Source organism: Leopardus geoffroyi, chromosome A2 (genome assembly GCF_018350155.1).
Source record: "Leopardus geoffroyi isolate Oge1 chromosome A2, O.geoffroyi_Oge1_pat1.0, whole genome shotgun sequence".
Lineage (NCBI taxonomy): Eukaryota > Metazoa > Chordata > Mammalia > Carnivora > Felidae > Leopardus > Leopardus geoffroyi.
In genome coordinates, this window is record NC_059331.1 from 82,596,232 (window position 1) to 82,618,484 (window position 22,253).

The 22,253-nt window shown below is 35.5% G+C and overlaps 1 protein-coding gene across 1 annotated transcript in view; it reads left to right on the forward strand.

The window, feature by feature from the left end:
* The window catches only part of RSBN1L (round spermatid basic protein 1 like), a 68,054-nt gene that overhangs the window by 32,506 nt on the left and 13,295 nt on the right, over positions 1-22,253 (forward strand). Inside the window, exons 2-3 of the mRNA XM_045494589.1 lie at positions 460-570; positions 8,513-9,153. Coding sequence (XP_045350545.1) covers positions 460-570; positions 8,513-9,153 — 752 coding nt within the window. The remainder of the gene's footprint in view (positions 1-459; positions 571-8,512; positions 9,154-22,253) is intronic.

Consider the following 22,253-nt stretch of genomic DNA (forward strand, 5'->3'; position numbering starts at 1 on the left):
TTAAGGAACTGTGATTGTTTTTTCATTGTTAAGGTATTAATTCAGATATAGCCAACCTCAAAGCTAGCACTTTTTCCATTGTAGTTTACTATCTCAATTAGGCAGTTATTTTAAGTGATTTGAAGGTAGTCTAATATTGTGGTTGACATGAATTAAATGAATAATCTTTAGAATGAAGATTTTTCTTTAGAATCTCTACAAATCTTTATAATGATAAATTTTGACAATATATGATGTGTATATTATGTGTTCCATGTTAATTTATGACAGGAAATTCGGAAATCTATTTCCCCCAAACCTGAGAGGAAGAACAAAAGGCATGATTGTTTTTCATTCTGATTTTTCATGCTATATTGTAACTCTAGAAATTGCACTATGGTTCATGGGGAAAAATTATAAAATGATTTTATTTATTTATTTTAAAATGATTTTAAATATTTCCTTTGTTTTGTCTTTCAGATAAAATCAAAGACAAAATTAAAGAGAGAGATAAAGAGAGAGAGAAAAAGAAGCATAAAGTAATGAATGAGATCAAGAAAGAAAATGGAGAAATAAAGATTTTGCTGAAAAGTAAGTTTATATTTAGTGATGTAAGTTGTACTATATTATATTGCTCATTGTACTTTCAGACTTAGTGATTTAATGTTTGTTGCCAAATTTTGCTGAGAGCAAACTTTAATGGTTAGAATATGGAAAGTTATTGTAATAGTAGGGAGTTCTAATCCATAATGTTGTTAGTAGTATATTTCTTCAGTATACTTTATGAAGAAGTAGTAAAGGTTGAGCTTCATCAAACTATTAGTTTCCTTAAATATAGGTTATTTAATTCTGTGTTTGCATTACTAGTATTTACCCATGTTTAGATCATCTAAAGAGCTAAAACAATTTTAGTACAAGAGGGATGGATGGTAGAAGAAGTGATCTTAAAAATATTTGACAGTAATCACCATCTCAAAGTCTGGTATCATACAGGGATCATTTACTCTGAGCTGAATTAGAAGGTATACTCTTACTGTGTGTTGCTTGCATACCTAAAGAATATCCTGTTTTTGTTTCCTGCCTTTTCTCTGTTAATGTTTGTTTTCAGTTGCTGTTTATACATGGGGCTGGGTGGTTGAGTAATAATACTAATCCTATCAATAAATCTAAACCCTTTCAGGAAATATGTGGTAGAGGAGAAGTAAGAACAGTCTTAAATTCAGTCAGATAGCAAGAAGAATCCATGGCAATTTGGTTGCTAGACAGCTAACAAATTCATTTGAGGCCCCTGTTAAGTCGAGAATTTACGGATCAGAATACATTGACTTTGATTAATTTGATGTTGAACTCATGTGTTAATAAACCATTATATACATTAGGAAGAAAAGCTTATAGCATTGTATGTGTAATGAAGTAATGGTTAATTTATATTATTTAAGATAAACAGAATATTAGATTCTGTATTTTCATTTCATTCTTTGTCATGTTTCCAGATGTTCTTGAGCTATTTTCTACTTGTCAGAACTTCATTTTTAATAAAATTCTTTTGACCTTGGAAGAAACAGTTCAGAGCTTAAGTTGATGGTTAGTTAATGTTCATGGTCCTTTTATTCTATTTCTTTTGACAGCATGTGTTAGCTGTGTTGTCTAATTAGATTGCAAGCCTTTGAGGCGGGACTCAAATCTGACCACTCTAGTGCTAATGATTAATGCTTGAAGTGTTTACTTAACTTTACCCTGCTGGTTTAGTCAAATAGTCATTTTTTACTGGTTTAGTCAGATAGTCATTTTCTTATCCAATGGAATGTACAGTGATGGAAATTCCTGTCACTTGGGTGAATGTTGGATTCCTTACATACCATTCATATGAAATATGTGAATCTAGAGATTATATATGCAAACAATTTAAAATAGCCTAAGAAAATGGAGATTTTTCAGTAGTATGCAATAGTAACCTTGACTTTGAAGTACATGAAAAATTTAGGAAAAATTTTGAATTGAACTAAACTGAAACCTAGTAATGATAAAGGGGAAGAATGAGATAGTTTTAGAAATGAATCTTAGTGACCTCTGAGATGACCATGGGAAAATGTACTTAATTATAGAATGAAGGTAAATAATAATGTAATTACTGCTTTACAGGGCTGTGAAGATTAAATCAGGTAAAGTATGGTGGAAGCGCCAACCATGGTGTCTGGCCCACAGATAATTCATTAAGTGGTTATGAATCTTTTTTGTAAACATGTATGAAAGATTAACTCTTGCGATTGAAAAACAACAACAAAATTATCTCCTCCCTAGGTAAAATATAGGTAATTAAGTGAATAAAACATGATTCATTTTGGAAATAGTGCCTGTCCCATTGTAAGCACCAAGTAAGTGTTAGCTTTTGTTATTATCCAGTGGAAACAATTTGCCCTGCTAGTCTATGACCAGGGAGAGGTGATGTCCTGGAGCAACAACAGAATCTGTTGGTGGGGACAGTGTGCTGGTATTTACTACTGTGTGCCGTTTGTGCCCTGTTTTCCTTTCAACCTTTCTTCTCTCTGTATTATTTTCTCCTGATAATGTTACAAAGTATGGCACACACAGGCATTGATTGTTTAATGACAGTGTTTGACATCTAAAATAGATCCTAACTCTTAACTCTGCACCAGTCTCATTTCCTCCAGGTTTTCATCAAAAATTGCATGAGATTGAGTATGACTAGATTATGTATATAAATACATAATTATATACATGCTAAAAAATTTTTATTAGTGCATAAATCTTGTAAATGTTTTTCACTGACAAAATAGGATTATTTGCTTTATGAGAAATAGTTTAAAGGAACAAATAAGCTGATTTAGCTTATCCTTTTATGTTTAACATCTACCACCTACTTTTTCTGAGCATACTTATATGTTTCAGCCATTTTTATGTTGTGAAAAGTTTTAAGAACAGAGGTGTTACGATTATAGTATTTTTGAGAGTGATATTTATCATTATAGCACATAAAAGAAGCTTGCTGGTGAGCAAGGGGAATGAGGGTTAAAAGAAGCCAATATCCAAGATTATTACTAGTATACCAAAGGTCACAGGTAGGTAATTCATGTCAGGAAGAGTGAAAATATTGCCATGCAAAACAAGCAAAGTCATTCCCCTAAGACCCAGAGGTTGAAAATAGCTAATTACTACTTTTTTTCTATGTATGATAATGAGTTATATATAAATATTAATTCCCATATTAGATACGAAATCAGATCCAATTTTTCTGGACAGCCCTTATTTTTTCTTTTGTTAACACTAATATACTAACTCTAGTGGTAGAAATTAATGCCAGTAGATTTGTGATTTTTTAAAGTTTTTGTTTAATTAGTTATTAACAATACATGCTGTTTTTGTATCTGTTTCGGTGTGTGTTTATTTCTGTATTTAAGTGAGGGTCTCTTTCCTCTCTGGCAGTGTGTGTGTGTGTGTGTGTGTGTGTGTGTGCGCGCGTGCGGGCGCGCGCGCGCACCTCTCTGATTGAATCTTTCTTTGGCTCTCGTTGCGTGTGTGTGTCTGTGGTGCTCTGTGTATGTGTGTGTGTCTGGGGTCCACTATATTCATGGATCTATGGATCTGTGGAGGGAAGGTCTCTTATCAATCCTATTCTTTTATAATTTTTGAGGGTTCAAATTGACAACCCTTTTTGTTATGGGTACGTATCACGATCCTTTAAAAAAAAGCATACACGATCCTTTAAAAAAAAGCATGGGTCTGATTTGAAGAATCATAGGATTTAGAGAAATGTTGCTTTAAATACTTTTAGTGTAAGAGAAGAACATTGATAATCAAAATGGTCTAATTTCCTTAAAGTATTTAAAGATTGTCTACCTATATGTCTACTGCATTTCACGTGTCTTTCTAACAAAGGTAATGAGTGACAGATTATATAAAACCTTAAAAATCTATCTAGTGAATGTAAAAATAACGTCTAGTGAATGCTAGTGCCTCAGTTTGTAAAGAATGCATGTTACCTGTGTCCATCAGAGGGCCCCAACACTACCCCCAGGTTTGATGATTTGCTGAGAGGACTCGTAGGACTCAGCATATAGATGTATTCATGGCTATGATTTACCGTAGTGGAGGATACAAAGTAAAATCAGTAGAGAGAAAAGGCACATGGGGTAATTAATGTCTGGAGGAAATCAGGCACAAGCTTCCAAGAGTCCTCTGCAAGTGGAATCACAGAGGATGCGCTTAAAACAATGCGAGAAAACTCAAGACTCGATGCTGAAGGTTTCTATTGGGGGTTGGTTACATAGGCATCTTTTGTCTAGCATGTACAATTCCAGGCTCCCAAAAGGAAAAAGGTGTCAACATAAACCATATTGTTTGCATGGAAAGTTTAGATACAGTGAGCCACTCTTACCAAGGAATTGTGGGGACATTCCCAAAGTACCAGTTTCTCAGATACCAGCCCAGGGCCACCCCTGTAAGCAGGCCTTTCTAAGACCAGCAGTCTCAGCCATGTTATGTTAACTCTCTTCTGCATACTGTGCTCGCTTTAGTGTTTAATTACAGAGTACTTTGTCTTGGGAATTTAATTCCTTCTTGCTCATTATAAGACTCTCTTAACTGATTTCTTATTATTTTGCATTTTTCACTTTCTGACCATTTAATACTGTTACTACTTTCATTCATCCTTGTGAATAGAAAATAGACTGTTGTGCCTAATTCATTTCAAAGTAACATGTGATTCTAATGGCTGGATATTTTCCATTTTACTTTTTAAACATGTGTTAGGTATAAATGTAATAGGATATGAAGCTTATATTTTCATTGAAATGAAATTCTTTATTTTGGCAGCCCATTTAATTTGTGCAACTTTATATATATTTTCCATTTAGTTTCTGTACCTTAGGCCTTTTAAACTTTAAGTTCTGTTTTTGGAGCTCGCTTCAGCAGCACATAGTACTGAGTTCTGTTTTTGTTTTTGTTTTTGTTTTTTTTTAAGTGGGTTCCACACGCAATGTGGAGCCCAACTCAGGGCTTGAACTCAGGACCCTGAGATCAAGACGTGAGCTGAGAGCAGGAGTCAAACACTTACTGACTGAAACCACGCAGACTCCCCCTTAAGTTATAATTTTTTAATTCACTGCTTTTTTTCCTTGATGCATTTGGATTTTGCTTACGTATATATACCTATTTTATCTTTTCATGCTGATTAACTCCCTGTTTAAAATTTTTTCATTATTAATTTTGTTCTTAAAATATTAACTTAAATCTAATGTTTTGATAGTTCATTCCTAGGTAGCAAGTGTGAGTTTATTAATATATTCATTTATTTACGTGTAGACATTAGAGAATTAACACTTTGCATTTTATGACTCTACAAACCTATGTCATCAGTAATGTTGAAAGATTTTTATTTTTGCTTTACATAATTATACCAATTTGGTCTTCATTGTATATTTATAAATTTTTAGAAGTAATGAATTTTTACAAGTTAACATTAAATTTCCCTTTTTTTAGAATTGCTATTAAGAGAATTTTTATGTTTATTGTTTCCAAGATTAGGATTTAGTGGTATTTATATTGTGGAAAACTTTGGCTGAAGGAGGGACAAGGAAAAAACCCACAGACCTCAGTTAGTTTATTGGTGAGAGAAATCTCTTCATTTATGGATTTATTAAATGTTCATCCGTAGCAATGTATTAAATGTCATGAGGAATACAATGCCTGGCTAGGGGGGAAAGTATCACTTAACTCTTTCTTATAATTCATATAAAAGTTACTTGTTTCGCTCATATAGTATGTGGAAGGACGTGATATACAGGTATACTATGAGTGAAAAAAATAACTATATGAATTTATTTTTCTTATTTTTTATTATTTTTTTTAACGTTTATTTATTTTTGAGACAGAGACAGAGCATGAACAGGGGAGGGTCAGAGAGAGAGAGGGAGACACAGAACCCGAAACAGGCTCCAGGCTCCGAGCGGTCAGCACAGAGCCTGACGCGGGGCTCGAACTCACGGACCATGAGATCGTGACCTGAGCCGAAGTCGGCCGCTCAACCGACTGAGCCACCCAGGCGCCCCTATGTGAATTTATTTATTTTAAAGTTTTTATTTATTTTGAGGGAGAGAGAGAACTGAGGAGGGGCAGAGAGAGAGAATCCCAAGCAGGCTCCACGCTGTCCGTGCAGAGCCTGATGTGGGTCTTGAACTCATGAGCCGTAAAGATCATGACCTGAACTGACACCAAGAGTCAGGCAGAGAGAGCCAGGAACCTGAGCCACCCAAGTGCCCCTATATGAATTTAGAATGAAGTGATTCCAGTTCCAACTAGAGAGGGAAAGCAAAATGAAGAAAATGACATGAGTTGTCTTTAAAGAATGGTAAGAAAGAGGTCAGATGTACTGGGTAGGACAAGGGTATTTTCGGAAGAGGAGATGTCTTTGCAAGTAGTAGAAAGATAACACAGGCTAAGTGTTTTATAAGAAATTGTAAGGAGTACACATTGACTAGAGAATGAAGTACTTGAGAGTATTGTCTGTTTTTTTTGTTTTTGTTTTTTGTTTTTTATTTTGAGACATAGTACATGCTTGCGAGCAAGCCGGGAAGGGGCAGAGAGACAAGGAGAGAGAAAATCCCAAGCAGGCTTCACGCACAGAGCCCAAGACAGGGCTTGATCTTACAAACTGTGAGAGAGATCATGAGCTGAGCTAGAACCAAGAGTCGTACACTTAACCAACTGAGCTGTCCAGTTGTCCTGAGAGCATTGTCTTTGGATTCCATATTGAGGAGGTTGTATTTTATTTGGTAGGCATTGAGAACCCTTCAAAGCAGTTTACTTAAAGGATAAATATCCAACAATATATAAAATTTATAGAAAGGTTAATATGACTCCAGCATTCAGGATGAATGCTTTTAAACTAAAAATTAGCAAGGAAGTAATGTCAAAGAAGCAAAAAATCAAGGATGAACTGGATAATTCTGTTAAAGCTTGGAGAGATCAGGAAGAATGAATTGAGAGAATATCATTGGATTTAGTATTTGAACATTCTGGGAAAGTAAATTTGAGTAGACTGAAGCAGACTTAGAATTTAAGGGATAAGAATAAGGTAATAAATGAAGGACCTCAGCATAGATGGTTGCTTTGAGAAGTTTGATCAAAAGAAGAGGATAGGGAACTATTTTTGTAAGGGTTTTTGGAGTTGGTGGGAGGGACTTATTTTTGAAAAGTAGGCAGGACATCTCACTCACTGGAGACAGAAAGGAATAAAAGCCATATGTGCATATGGAAAAATTTAGGTAAGGAAACAGATTGGGAAGGTTTAATTTATAACAGGTTGTCTATAAAAGTGAAATAACAGGTAGAAACAGTGAATGCTTTTTCTTCTTAACTCTTACCATATGGCTTTCTCATACTATCTTAGGAAGCATAGTATGTTTTTTAAGTTTATTTATTTTTGAGAGAAAGAAAAGAGCACAAATGAGGGAGGGGCAGAGAGAGAGGGCTCAGTGTAGAGCCTGCCACGGGGCTCAATCTCAGGACTGTGAGATCATGACCTAAGCATATATAAAGAGTCTGGCACTTAACCTATTGGGCCACCCAGATGCCCCAGCATAATACTCTCTTGTGAAGATGTTTGCTTTCTCCTATTTTTCTTGCTGTACAGAAATAAATATATTGTGATAAAATTACACATTTATATGTACACTTAGTCTATAGCTGTATAGCCTCTGTGCATTACTCTTGTATTTTTTGGAGTTCTAAATTTCTGGACCCAGAATCTACCTGACTTTAGTTACAGAAGCTTATTAATGTATATGGTTATAATCCCTAAATGTTTTACTTTTTTATTCATCTCATTACTAGTACATGGGTATCATTTATGCTTAGGACATGTGAAATTATTCTAATTTTGTCATCTCCTTTTTGCTGCCTTGTTGGGTCTTCATTGGGGACTTTGCAAAATCTAGTGGACCTCTAAAATAGTCCATTTTAGATGCAAGAATAGTAAGGAGGAAATATGGTAAACAGCTAAGGAATTGCTGTGTTTGTTGCTGCTCATACAATGCAAGTAGTTCTCTCCCTTTGTGATTTATAAGTCTTTTGACTACATGCAATTTTTAAATAACTTAGATGCATTAAAATGATGATATGTGTCATTGGGAAACATCTGACTGATCTCTGTTCAACTTCCCATTTCTGATTTTTTACATTTAAATTTGAAGATTATGCTTTCTAAAATATCCATTCATTACTTCAGTAAACACTGATTGAACGTCTGCTACATGTCAGAATGGTACCATGCGCGATAGGTACAAATTTGTCGTAGGCCTTCGTGTGTGTGTGTGTGTGTGTGTGTGTGTGTGTGTGTGTGTGTGTAGAGAGGGAAGGAGATTGACTAAATTATGTTTATCAATATTGTGTAAAACAAGTCCCAGATACAAACTCAAATCTGAGTAAACTTTGCTTATTTATTGTACAATAGTTCCTTAAGCATGATTTTTAAGTAACTAAAATATGGAGTTAAAAATTTTTTTTTTCTCAACAGGTGGGAAGGAGAAACCAAAAACAAATGCAGAAGACTTACAAATTAAAAAAGTAAAGAAGAAAAAGAAAAAGAAACACAAAGAGAATGAAAAACGGAAGCGTCCAAAAATGTATAGCAAATCTATTCAAACCATCTGCTCAGGATTGCTATCTGATGTTGAAGATCAAGAAGCCAAAGGCATCTTAAATGATAATGTAAAGGATTACAGTGGAAAGAATTTGGATACCAAGAACTATGATTCCAAAATTCCAGAGAACAGTGAGTTTCCATTTGTCTCATTAAAGGAGCCACGGGTTCAGAATAACCTCAAAAGGTTGGACACGTTGGAGTTCAAACAGCTCATTCATATTGAGCACCAGCCTAATGGAGGCGCATCTGTTATCCACGCCTACAGTAATGAACTCTCCCACCTGTCTCCTGTGGAGATGGAGAGGTTTGCAGAAGAGTTTGTGGGTCTAGTGTTCAGTGAAAATGAAAACTCTGCAGCTTTCTATGTAATGGGTATTGTTCATGGGGCAGCTACTTATTTACCTGACTTTTTAGACTACTTTTCATTTAATTTTCCCAATTCACCAGTGAAAATGGAGATATTAGGAAAGAAGGATATAGAGACAACGACTATGTCCAATTTTCATGCTCAGGTAAGATGTTTTTAGGTTTTGGGTTTTTTTTAACTTTTAGTTACATGTTTTAAACAAGTTTCTGTTTTTTATTTTGCTGTGGGTTTGAAATAAAAAGGTAAGACTATAATGACAACTTTTGGGAATATTAAGAATAAATTACTGTCCTGATGTGAACATAAGAGTTTAAATTTCAGATTCTGGGGTGCCTGGGCGACTTAGTTGAGTGTCTCACTCTTGATTCGATTCCATCATTGGTCACGATCCCAGGGTTGGGGGATTGAGTCCTGCGTCAGACTCTGTGCTGAGCATGGAGCCTGCTTAAGATTCTCTCTCTCCCCCTCTGCCTCTCCTCCCCTTCCATGCTCTCTCTCTCTCTCAAAAAAAAAAAAAAATAAGTAATATAAAAAAATAAATTTCAGATTCTACTTAATCTCTTTTTTCTTAGAGATAATGAAATAAGATTCTGTTGTCCTTTTTTGCAAGGATTTATCTTGGAAATGAAAGAAATGTGATGGATGTAGCCATGTATTTTCCAGCCCCTACAGCAGTACTCTTACCTAAAGATCACTTAAAATTATCTTGTTTTCTATCTTAAAAGTGCTTACCAGTGGATCCATCACATAGTAGGTGCTGAGTAAATGTTGGCCGTTAAATATATTTTAGTACAAAGGAATCAGTTAATTCTGCAATTATGTGAGAAGGTTAGTGTATCAGTGCATTTATTGAGCTAATTTCCTTTTCCTGCCCTTCTCTATGGTATAGAATGTACAATATTTTAGAAAGCAGAGGCAAAATCAAATCCACTGGCTCTTGAAAGTGAATGTGGGCTCATCTAAAAGGTCATTGCCAGGGTGCCTGGGTGGCTCAATTAGGTGAGCATCTGACTCTTGATTTCGGCTCAGGTTGTGATCTCATGGTTCATGGGATCAAGCCCCACACTGGGCTCTATGCTGACAGTGAGGAGCCTGCTTGGGATTCTCTCTCCTTCCCTCTCTCTCTCCCCTCCCCTGCTCACTCTCTGTCTCTGTCTCTGTCTCTCTCTCTCTCTCTCTCAATAAATAAATAAATAGATAAACATTAAAAAAACAATAAAAGGCCATTGCCATTTGCACCCACTCTCAGATCAGGTACTGCTTGCTTAGGCCAGGAGATCAGCCAACTTTTCATATTTATGGGTGCTAAAGTTCCCAGTTTTCTAAGTAATAATTGACATTATGCTAGTTTGGAAAGAAGGAAAAAAGTGAAAAAAGTCCCAAAGAGATCTTAGTGATCATGTATTGCAACCTTTCTCACCTTACAGATAAGCAAACAAACATAGATAGGAGTAATTTACTTTTTTTTTTTTTTTAATTTTTTTTTTTTTTCAACGTTTATTTATTTTTGGGACAGAGAGAGACAGAGCATGAACGGGGGAGGGGCAGAGAGAGAGGGAGACACAGAATCGGAAACAGGCTCCAGGCTCTGAGCTGTCAGCACAGAGCCCGACGCGGGGCTCGAACTCACGGACCGCAAGATCGTGACCTGGCTGAAGTCGGACGCTTAACCGACTGCGCCACCCAGGCGCCCCGTAATTTACTATTTTAAGTTTGGTAGCAGTGTCAGGGGTAGAACACAATCTCCTCAATCTTCATCCAGAACTGTTTTACTTATTCTGAGTATATTTCTTTTTGTGATATGTGTTTAAGTTACAGTCTCTACCTTAAGTGATAGTCTGGACATCCAGTCATATCCACATGTCCAAGTCCCCTTCCCCCACTGTATGTTTGGTATATATTCTGTAATATACTATTGTCTGGAAAATACAGTAGTACTTAAAGTTTTAATGTGCCTGTGGGAAGATACTCCTTAATGTAACATGTTTGAGAATCGGAATGTAAATATTCTTTTAGAGCTGAAGGGGAGCTATAGAGCATCTATTATTAGCACTGTCATTTTATAGAATTCTAGAATGGTTAGTAACTTGTCTGAGATTACACCTCTGTCTCATGGTGGAACTAGTGATAGTATCTATTAGTATCTAGTAATAGTGTCTACTAGTCAATAAATAGTTCTGTGCCAAGAACTGCTCTAAACACAAATGTAATAACTCATTTAAGCCTTATTACAATCTAATTTTAGAAATAGGGAGAGAAGAAGTAACTTGCCCATAGTCCTTTGGTACTAGATCATTCATTTGTCATTTATTATACGTCTAAGTGCTAGGTTTTATGCTCGGCCTCTTGACTTCCAATCCCACTTATTTTCATTATATCACAAACTTTCTTGCTGCCATGCTATGCAAGTTTATTTCAGTAATCTTTCAAATGTCATAATACATTTGCTTTTCAAATAGCTCCCAAATACATTTTCTTTCAAATTAGGAATTTTTTATTAAACAAGAATTTTCATGTTACTGTGTAATAAGTGCTTTTGTTATGAATTAAAATGAGATACTGGGACTCATTAATTGTGCCACTGTGTGGCCAGGTTGTGGGTTGCGGGTCCCTGAAGAGCCGCCTACCATTCATCCATCACCTATCCAGGGTTTTGGTATAATACATGTTACATAGAGGAAACGCTAGGCAGATGCTAGAGTTCTTGGTTACCAGCTGTGGCTCTCGCCCCTATATGATCTGTCAGCTGCAAGGACAGGTTTTGCCTCTTTAGCTTTATAGTTACTGGCAGGAAGCTGCCTATGCAAGGTCCATGTTTCGCTGCCCCAAGATCCTCCAGATTGAGTCATTCCTGTGGTGTGGGGAAGACTATCCAGCAAAGAGCTACTTTGAACTGCTCATTTGGTATTTCTTGTTTTTTTAAGAACGAGGTATCTGAGGAGCGCCTGGGTGGCCCAGTTTTGGTTAAATGTCTGACTTCAGCTCAGGTTATGATTTCATGGTCCATGGTTTGAACCCTGCATCAGGCTCTGTGCTGACAGCTTGGAACCTGGACCCTGCTTCATATTCTGTGTCTTCTTCTCTCTCTGCCCGTCCCAGGCTCATGCTCTGTCTCTCTCTCTCACTCAAAAATAAATAAAAACATTATTAAAAACAACAAAATGAGGAAACCAAGGAAGAAGTTGTTTGCTGCCGACTGGGGCAGGTAGCCTTGTGTTTGTTCTTAGGCGCTAGCTATCTGAAACTGAATGGAATCCAAAAAAGAGCAAATAGGAGAGAAATGAGTATACTTCTGTAGCTTATTTTTATTTCTGGTTTCTTGATTCTTCCCAGTAAACCCCCATCTCTTAACCTAATTTGTGGTATCCCTCCAGGAAATTATTTAACCATTTGTATAGGTTTTTATTTGGGAAAATGCTTTATGAATTACAGAGACTAAGTTATAAACATGTATTTAGAGCTAAACCAGTTTATAACTTGAGCCTTTTCTTGTCCTGAATGTGAGAACCTCTCTTCAAAATTTAATTTGTAGTAATATCTTATAGTCATTGTTGTGACTGGGTTAGTGTGAATAGCTGGTTGAACTCTGATGTGGGGTGGATGGAAAGAGAAGGGGTCTAGTCAGGATCTTGCCGTTTACCCACTGTGACACTAGCCTGCTACTTCAGCTCTTTGTCTCCGATTTCTCACCTACAAAATAAGGATAATATTATTTAATTCACAAGGCTGTTGTTAGCAATATTTCATAGACTACTAACAGGTTATACAAAGAGAGTTGTTATAGTGACTTAGTGCAATATTAAAATTTTCCATTTTGTTGAATAGGTGACAACTGACTTCTGAGTGAGGATTCTTAAAAGTGTGTTAATTTATGGTAGGGAGTTCAGCAAGTACTGAAGGTCAAAAATCACCACAAATGCTTTATATACAAATAAGGAGTTCACTGAATTATGATATATGCACACAATGGGATATTATTGAACCATAAAAAGGAATGAAATACAGATACCATTACATGGTGTGGGTGAACCTTTAAAACATCATGCTGAGTGAAAGAAGCCAGTCACAAAAGGTCACATATTGTATGACTTCACTTACATGAAATACCCAGAATAGGTAAATCTATAGAAACAGCAGATTGGTAGCTGCCAAGACCTGGGGGAAAGGGAAAATTGGGAGTAACTGCTTAATGGATATGAGGTTTTCTTCCTTCCTCCCTCTCTCTCTCTTTCTCTCTCTTTCTTTCTTGCCTTTCCTTTATTGAGATTTTCAAAACTTTTTTTCTTAACTTTAATTTTTTTTTTTAAGTAATCTCTGTGCCCAGTATGGGGCTTGAACTCAACTCCAAGATCAAGAGTCACATGTTCCACTGACTGAACCAGCCAGGCACCCCTTTTATTGAGAATTTTAATTGCAATAATTGAGGTAGAACATTATGTTAGTTTTAGTGTATAACTTAATGATTCAATATCTGTATATATTGCAAAATGATGACCACAATAAATTAACAACCATCACACATAGTTGCAGATTTTTTTCTTGTGATGAGTGCTTTTAAGCTCTATTCTCTTAGCAACTTTTAAACATAAAATACAGTATTATTAATTACAGTCACCATGCTGAACATTGCATGCCGGTGACTTACTACTTATCTTATAATTGGCTTGCACCTTTTGACCACCTTCACCCTCTCTTACCCCCTCCCACCTCACTTCTGACAACCACCAATCTTTTATCTGAATCTATGAGCTTGGTTTTGTGTTTTGTTTTAAGATTCCACATATAAGTGAGATCATACAGTATTTGTCTTTCTTTGTCTGAACTTATTTCGATATATAATACCTGCAAGGTCCATCTGTGTTGCTGGAATCAGCAGGATTTCCTTCTTTGTTTAATGGCTAATACTCCATTGTATGCTTATATACACCTCATTTTCTTTATCCATTTTGTCCACAAATGGACACTTACATTGTGTCTTTTTCTGTGTCTTGGCTATTATAAATAATGCTGCAGTAAGCATAGGGGTGCATCTGTCTACTCAAGACAGTAATTTCATTTCCATGAGATAAATACCCAGAAGTGAAATTGCTGAATCATATGATAGTTTTATTTTTCGTTTTTCGTTAAAATTTTTGTAAAAGATAAACTTCTTTAAGCTTTTGTTAAATCGATTTTTTTAAATAAACTTTTTATTGAAGTATATATACACAGAATGCACACATTATAAATGCATAGCTTGATGAATCTTTACTAAATGAACACACCGAGATTTTAAAAAGTAGAATATTACTAGTAGCCAGAGCTTTCTCCAAACCCCTCTTTATCACTACTTTGCACCCCACCACCAGCACATACACAAGCACCCAGGCAACTACCTCCTGACTTCAAATATCACAGATAAATTCTGCCTGGTTTTGAACATTTATGTGACAGAATAAAATAGTATGTGCATTGTTTTGTGTGGCTTCCTTCCTTTTATCTTTATGTTTGTGAGATTCATCTATCTTGTGTGTAACAACAGTTTATTTTCTCATTGCTGTATAGTATTCTGTTATATGACCATACCACAATTTATTTGTTCTTTGTAATATGGATGAATATTTGAATTGTTTCCAGTTTGTGGCTATTACAGTAGGGGTGCTATGAATATTTTTGTACATGTATTTTGGTGAGCATATGTATTTGTTTTTGTTGGCTATGTATATAAAATTAGAATTTCAGGATCAAAAAGTATGCACATGCTCAGCTTTACTAGATACTGCAGGTTTTCCAAGGTCATTGTACCAATGTACATTCCCACCAGCAGTGTACCACATCTTTGGCTACACTCAGTAGTGTCTGTCTTCCTCATTTTAGCCATTCTGGTGGCTGTGTAGTAGTATCTCATTGTAGTTTTAATTTGTATTTTCCTGATGACTAAGGAAGTCAAGTTCCTTTTTATATAATTATTGTCCAATTGGATATCCTCTTTTTGAAAGTAACTAGTTTACTCTTTTGCACATTTCCCTACTGGCTTTTTTTTTTTTTCTTCATTGAGTTGTTGGAGTTTTTAATATATTGTGGATAGGATAAGAATCTTGTCAATTATATGTATTGCACATATATCCTCTTACTCGAAAAGTCTTGCCTTTTCACTCTAAAGAGTGCTTTGATGACTAGAAGTTCTTAATTTAATGTAATCTAATTTATAAGGGTTTTTTTTTTTTTTCCCCATTTATGATTAGTGCTTTTTGTGTCCTGCTTAAGAAATCTCTGCCTAACCCAGGTCATTAATGTATTCTCTGAAGTTTTCTTCTGGAAGCTTTTATTGTTTTATCTTTTGCATTTAAATTTACAGTTCTTCTGAATAGATTTTTGTATGTGATATGAGGTCACCATCAGGGTTCATATTTTTTCATATAAGTACTCAATGGACATGATCATTTATCGAAAAGGCACCCATTCCATGCTACATTGCAATGTCCTCTTAGCCATAAATCAGCTGAATCATATATATGGTGTGCATTTCTGGGCTCTTTCTGATTTCCTTATTCTTTTTGTCTTAGTTGCTATAACTTTATAATAATTCTTGATATCTAGTAGAGTAAGTATTAATTTTGCTGTTCTTCAAGATTTTCTTGGCTCTTTAGATTTGCGTATAAACTCTATAGTTGTCAGATACCACAAAAAATCTGCTTAGGATATTGATTGGGATTACATTGAAGTTGTAATTAAGTTTGGGTACAATTGATGTCTTTACAATTTTGAATCTTTCAGTCTGTGATCATGGTATTTTCCTTCATTAGTTTTTTATTTTCTCTCAATACTATTTTTTGGTTTTCATCCTACAGATCTTACACATCTTTTGAGATTCATTCCTAGGTATTTGAGGACTTCATTTTATTTATCACTGTTTTTGAGAACTTGGAAGTTCTGAGTACCTCTTAGAATATGGCATTAACACTCATCTTGAGAAACTGAAAATATGTCTTGTACCTTATTTCTCTTTCAGCACCCTTCTTCCCTTTACCTATGGCATTATTGTGCAGCATGCTTATTAGTAGAATCATATAGTGAGGCTATATATTTTGGTGATGTCAAATGAATTAGCCTACATCCTGCCATGTGCATTTGTCTTCACCAAAAGAATTGGTTGAGATAACATTATTGGACTCATGCATGGTAGTATTCTACGGGAGGAAGAAAATGAGGTATCAGTGTTGGAATGTAGTTTCACTTAATATCAACCATAACAAAGACAGGGTGTGGGAAACAAAGCCAAATTCATGTTCTAGTTTGATGATTTGATCATGACGTCTCATTAACTAAGTTCAATAGGTTAGGTTTACTAGAACCTGGTATAGTTGAGAGATAATACTTTTTACAGACCGGAGGAAAGAAAATCTATAGAGAAGTTTTGAATTTTAAAATTTTGTAATTCACTATCCTTTAATTCCTCTTTCTGCCTTTTATATTCTGAAAAACCTCAGATTTAGTCAAAACCAGTCCAAAAAGCAGTATTCAAAAGATCTAGAAACATGTGAGAAGAGATAATTGAATGAGTTCATAGAGAGGAAGTGTGCAAATCTAACCTTTACTGTTTTTCTTTAATCTTAGTTTGGAAAATGCACTTAGCAGCATTAAAGAAATTGTTGATAGGGACGCCTAGGTGGCTCAGTCATTTAAAGTGTCTGACTCTTGATTTTGACTCAGGTCATGATCTCACGGTTCATGAGATTGAGCCCCACATTGGGCTTTGCCCTTCAGTGCAGAGCCTGCTTGGGATTCTTTTTCTCTCCCTCTCTGTCTGCCCTACCCTGCTTGTGCTATGTGCGTGTGCGCTCTCTCTCAAATAAATAAAATTTAAAAAATTTTAACAAAAGAAAAGAAATTCATGATAATGAGTATCTGTAATGAATTAGCACTATTTTTTAGTGGATAAAACAGTATAATAATGTTAAAATATGTATTTTATGTTTCCTTGTATTGTAGTATTGTACTCTGTGCAAATATTGAAGCTTAAAATGTAAATAAAACCTCATCTGTTTCAACTTAAAATAGGTCCTCATATGCCCAAGTTTAGATCAGACCCAGAGAATTAATACTACCAGCAGGGCTGCTGTATATGCTGGCATAAAGTTGTTACTGCACCTATTCATACTGCAACCGGATGGTCCTGACTACCAGTGGCTTGTGGAACCCAAACTAAGTCCATCCTCATGAGACTAGTTTGTTTCCTTATCTCCCTCCTTCCCTTCCCTCCCTTCTTCCTTCTTTCCTTCCTCCCTGATTAAAATCTGATCAACCAAAATTCATTTGTCCTCAATTCTGTGGAAAGTAAAAGATGACAAATTATGTAACCATTCTTATGATCTTTATAGTGTTTATCTTTGTAATATTACTCTGTAGTTTTCACAAAAACTCATTTTTGCACCTGTTCAGCCTTTATCCTTGAAACGTGTTAATTTGAAATTTTTTGTGTATGTGTGTGTGTGTGTATACACACAGTGCGCGCGCGCACACACACACACACACACGGCAGTGACAGATGATCGAGACCTCCTAGTCTTTGAATTCTTTTGGTTTTAGAATTCTTTTTACTTGTGTAATTATGTTTTCTATCTTCATCTGTATCCTTGCAGGTTGCCTGAAAATTTTAAAGACCATGTAAAATTAGAATGTTGTTTTAGTAGGTCATGTCATGTCAGTAGTGTTGTGGCTCTGAGGTTAGTGATATAATGTCAGTCAAAGTGTATGATAAAAGTCTTTTTGAGAACAGAAACATATATACATGGATTTTTGTTGTAAGTTAATAACCTGTCAGTTCTTTTGCTGCAGCAAACAAAACCTTCAAAACTTAATGGCTTAAAGTGATTTCTCACAATTCTTTGGGCTGTCTGGAGAGTTCTTAAGGTCTTTGTTGGGTTGGCTGGGGCTGAATGGCTTCATTCACGTGTCTGATGATTGGCAGGTCAGTTGGTCTTAGGAGATCTTGCTTGAATGTCCAGTGGTGGTTGTGCTGTCACCTGGAGTGATGATCCCATTTCTCTCATCATCTAGCAGGTTAGCCTAGGCTCATACACATGGTGGTAGGTGCAGGACTCCACAGAGCAGAAAGAGGGCAATCCCTAGTGCACAAGCCTCTGCTTCTGTTGGGTTTGCTAATGTCTGTTGGCCAAAGGAAGTGAAATAGCCAGGCCCAGATTCACTTCTTGATGATAGGACTGGTGCAGTCATGTTGCTTAGAAGTGAGCACACAGGGGCGCCTGCGTGGCTCAGTCGGGTAAGTGTCCAACTTCGGCTCAGGTCGTGATCTCGAGATTTGTGAGTTTGAGCCCGGTGTTGGGTTCTGTGCTGACATTTCAGAGCCTGGAGCCTGTTTTGGGATTCTGTGTCTACCTTTCTGCCCCTCCCCCACTTGCACTCTCTCTCTCCCTCAAAAATAAACAAACATTTAAAAAAAAGTTTAGGGGCGCCTGGGTGGCTTGGTCGGTTAAGCGTCCGACTTCAGCTCAGGTCATGATCTCACCATCCGTGAGTTCGAGCCCCGCGTCGGGCTCTGCTGACCGCTCAGAACCTGGAGCCTGTTTCAGATTCTGTGTCTCCCTCTCTCTCTGCCCCTCCTCTGTTCATGCTCTGTCTCTCTCTCTCTGTCTCAAAAATAAATAAACATTAAAAAAAAAAAAGTTTAAAAAAGTGAGCATACGTGCTTGGGAAGAATTTTTGGCCGTCATTTGCAATCTCCACATTTGTCCTCGTTTTTCTACCATCTCCATTTTGTTCAAATATTCATTTGATAGTGGGAAGACAAAAAGGCAAGTAAGACAGGAGTTTTATCTGTTAAGGTATAAATGAGGTTTCTTTCTTGTTACTCAGTATTTAATCAGCACATACTCTGAACACTGTAGTTGGAGCTGTGAGAATATGAAAACCAGAGCACTTATCTTCTGACCACCTTTCCCCTCCCCAAACTCTGAATCCTGGTTTTATTTCATCTTGGTTCTGAGTTGTTTGTATCAAATAACTTAGGTCACGATGTTAACTCATGATTAAATGGCTGGTACCTTAGTAGTGAAAGTTATTAAATCTGATCTGATTTGTTAAGCTTTGTCTCTCTGCAGAATGAGACAGTTAACATTTGTTGGCTTCTTGCTGGGGTCATCCACTGTTTTAGGCCAGTAAAAATGATTAGATATGCCATCTTTGAACCATTGGCTGCATTTGTATTAAAATTTTATTTTGACCATTTGTGCCTGTCCCATCTTCCTTGAATGCTTAGGAGCAGATCTATGCAAAACATTACTCTAACAAGTGTCAGGTGCTCTAAATGAGAAAGGGGACTTTTTCCTTTATAGTACTGTTTTAAAAATGAATAATGATATTTTTATCCTAATTTTAGTTGAAGTTACATGGATATTTTTGAAATAGAATGTTGACTAAATGTCATTACGTGTTAGATTTTGATTTGAAAGGATATGCCAGATGTGATGGGGAATGGCTCCCCCTTGTGGCACACTCATTTATGTTAGATTTTAGATTTGCCTCAGTAAGAATGGGATGAGCTTTTTTTTTTTTTAAATAAGACTTTCCCTCTCCTTCCCCCTCTCCCCTCAAAACACCCAGCAGAATTGACAGCCTCTTCTGCCCTCACCCCCTAAATTTTTGGTTCTGATAACTATCCTGTTTTTGTGTTTTCTTCAGATTGATGCTGATACTAGCTAGCTAGGAACATCTGTAATATCTTCTGTATTTATTATGGCTCACTATTATTCTGTGGAACCATTACTACCTCAGGATGTTGGTAGGCATGCTAAAACAAGTATGAGAAAAACTGGTTTTGAAGCCAGGATAGTTTGTGTAAGGCTGGGTCAAATAAGTTATGTTTACCTTGAGACCTCACAGAAATGCTAATAGTCCCTGTGTGTGGTAAACCTCCCACATGGAAGAGTTTCCAAAATTTATTGGACTGTATAGAATCCTCTTTGCAGGGGCTGGCATATCAAGAAACATATTTTAGGAAACAGCAAGTTGTTTCAAATGAGTCATTCTTCATGGTTTTTTTTTGAATTACTTATTACCATATTTGCTTCTTCCCTTGTAGCCATTTTTATACATAAAATAAAACAGTTTTGAGTCTTACGGATTTATTTTTGGCTGTGTTTTTCTTGTCAGAAAGTCTACTTTTTTTCTTTTTGTAAGCAGGCCGACCTCAGAATCATAAGGTCTTCTTTTTGTTCGTTTATTTTAAAGATTACTTTTCATGAGGAATAATGAATAGGATTTCGGTTTAAACATGATTTAATTAAACAGTTCATTTCTTGTTAACCAGAACTTCTTAGATTTTGTTTTTGACACTTAAACAGGCATTGGGTACAAGAAGTTTCCTATTCCTGATTTTTCTTTCCCTTTATAACATTTATAAAGAATATGAGAGGGGAAAGGTAAACATGCAGTCATGATGGTGGTAGGTTTTGCGGGGGGGGGGGGGGCGGTGGTGAAGGGAGCTATAGGGAGGAGATTTAGATTAAAACTATTCCATCTGCTTCTAACAGGCACTTTTTAAAGATGAGCTTAATTTAACTATTTAAATATAAGCAAAAATGTCATTTCTATCTTTTATTGTGTTGTCTTTTGAGTGTACCTAAATTGAGAGGAAAAATATGTGTACTCTTTGTAACAATGCATTTTTCTTTTAGCATATAGGATTTGTTTTAAAGCAGTGACACGTTTTGATATTTTCTAGTAAACTTTTTAACTGCATCAGAAAACTGATGGCTTGACTACTGTTTACTGAAGTGAGTCAAAGCAAATAAAGTAATCTCATATCCAGTGTCATCAGGATGTGATATTTTTCAGATAGGTGGTTTTTCTAGATAATGGAAGCCCATAGTTTTAGGTGCCAAGATTTTAATGAAAATGCCCTTTTTAAAAGCATATGCAATACAATTTAACTCTGTTTTCAGTCTAGGTTTGTCATTCTGATGCTCTAATGCATGCTAGGGGAGTTGCAAATATGTATGCCTGCTTCTTGTCACCGCTCCCCACTTCACATTTGTGATTTCTTATCTTTTATGATTTTAGAGATTAGTTAGGATTGTGCCTAATGTAGAAACATATGTCAGAAGAGACCCTTTTATGAGTCATGGTTTTATGGCATTTATTTTGGCTCTCCAGAGATTCTTTAGAACCTTACCTGTTTCCTCCCCCTCAACCCCCACTGCCCTTTAGTTATAATTGTTAAATAGATGATTTTTGGAGAGTTGAAGCTTTTTATCTTATGATATTGTAGGTTTAATTTCATTCCATGTAAGAATAGATATTTGCTATGTAGTATTGCAGTAAAATAGGTGTCCTCTAAATCAAGAGGTACTTACATTTTTTTGTGAAAGGTGTGTGGATCATATTCTTACATTTTGTTGTGACCACTTAAGTGCCATCTGTATATTTTATCAAGAGATACATACTTTTTGAATTTGAATGCATTATTATGTGGAATATGCCATGTTTAAAACATTAAATTAGTGATTCCGACTAATTTAATCTATGTTTGAATATTGGGTTGTGAAATTACAAAGTTAATTGGTATATAATTAAAAGTTATATTACAGTGTATTTTAAAAGATTGCTTTCACAAAATTGCTTTTGTGAAATTTTGTAAGTAAGATTTTGATGACTTCAGTTTAATTTTTAAAATTTAGTTTTAAATTTAAATATATTTGTGTCCATCGTATTGAGTTATCAGAGTATTATCTTTAATATTTGGAGAATAAATGTTTTAGAAGAAAATTACTGTTTTGTTTTGAACATGATAGATAAGTATACATAGTTTATATAAAGACCATACTTTTAGTAGAATTTACCTGTGTAGTTTTAATAGTAGACAAATAGGATGTATTTTACAGTTTTAGCACATTTTGGTGAAAAGGAGAGAGACCTGTACTTTTATTATAGCAAATTATGTATATAAGTAAATTTCATATATAATATATATGTATTTTGCCATGAGGTGACAAGAACTATAAAGATTCAAATACAATATTTAAGATTATAAGCTGACAACTAGAGTCTATATTACTTTACTCTTGAAAATTTAGTTTTTCCCAATTATCTTTTGAAATATTTATGACTTATAATAGGACCATATTTTAAAACATCATCAAAAGATATAGCCTCTTTTTAGGTGGTCTCAAAATAGAAATGGTGGGAGGGGAACTCAAGTTTGTTCTAATTTATTTAATGTATTATGTTAAAGTTTTTAATTAGTCT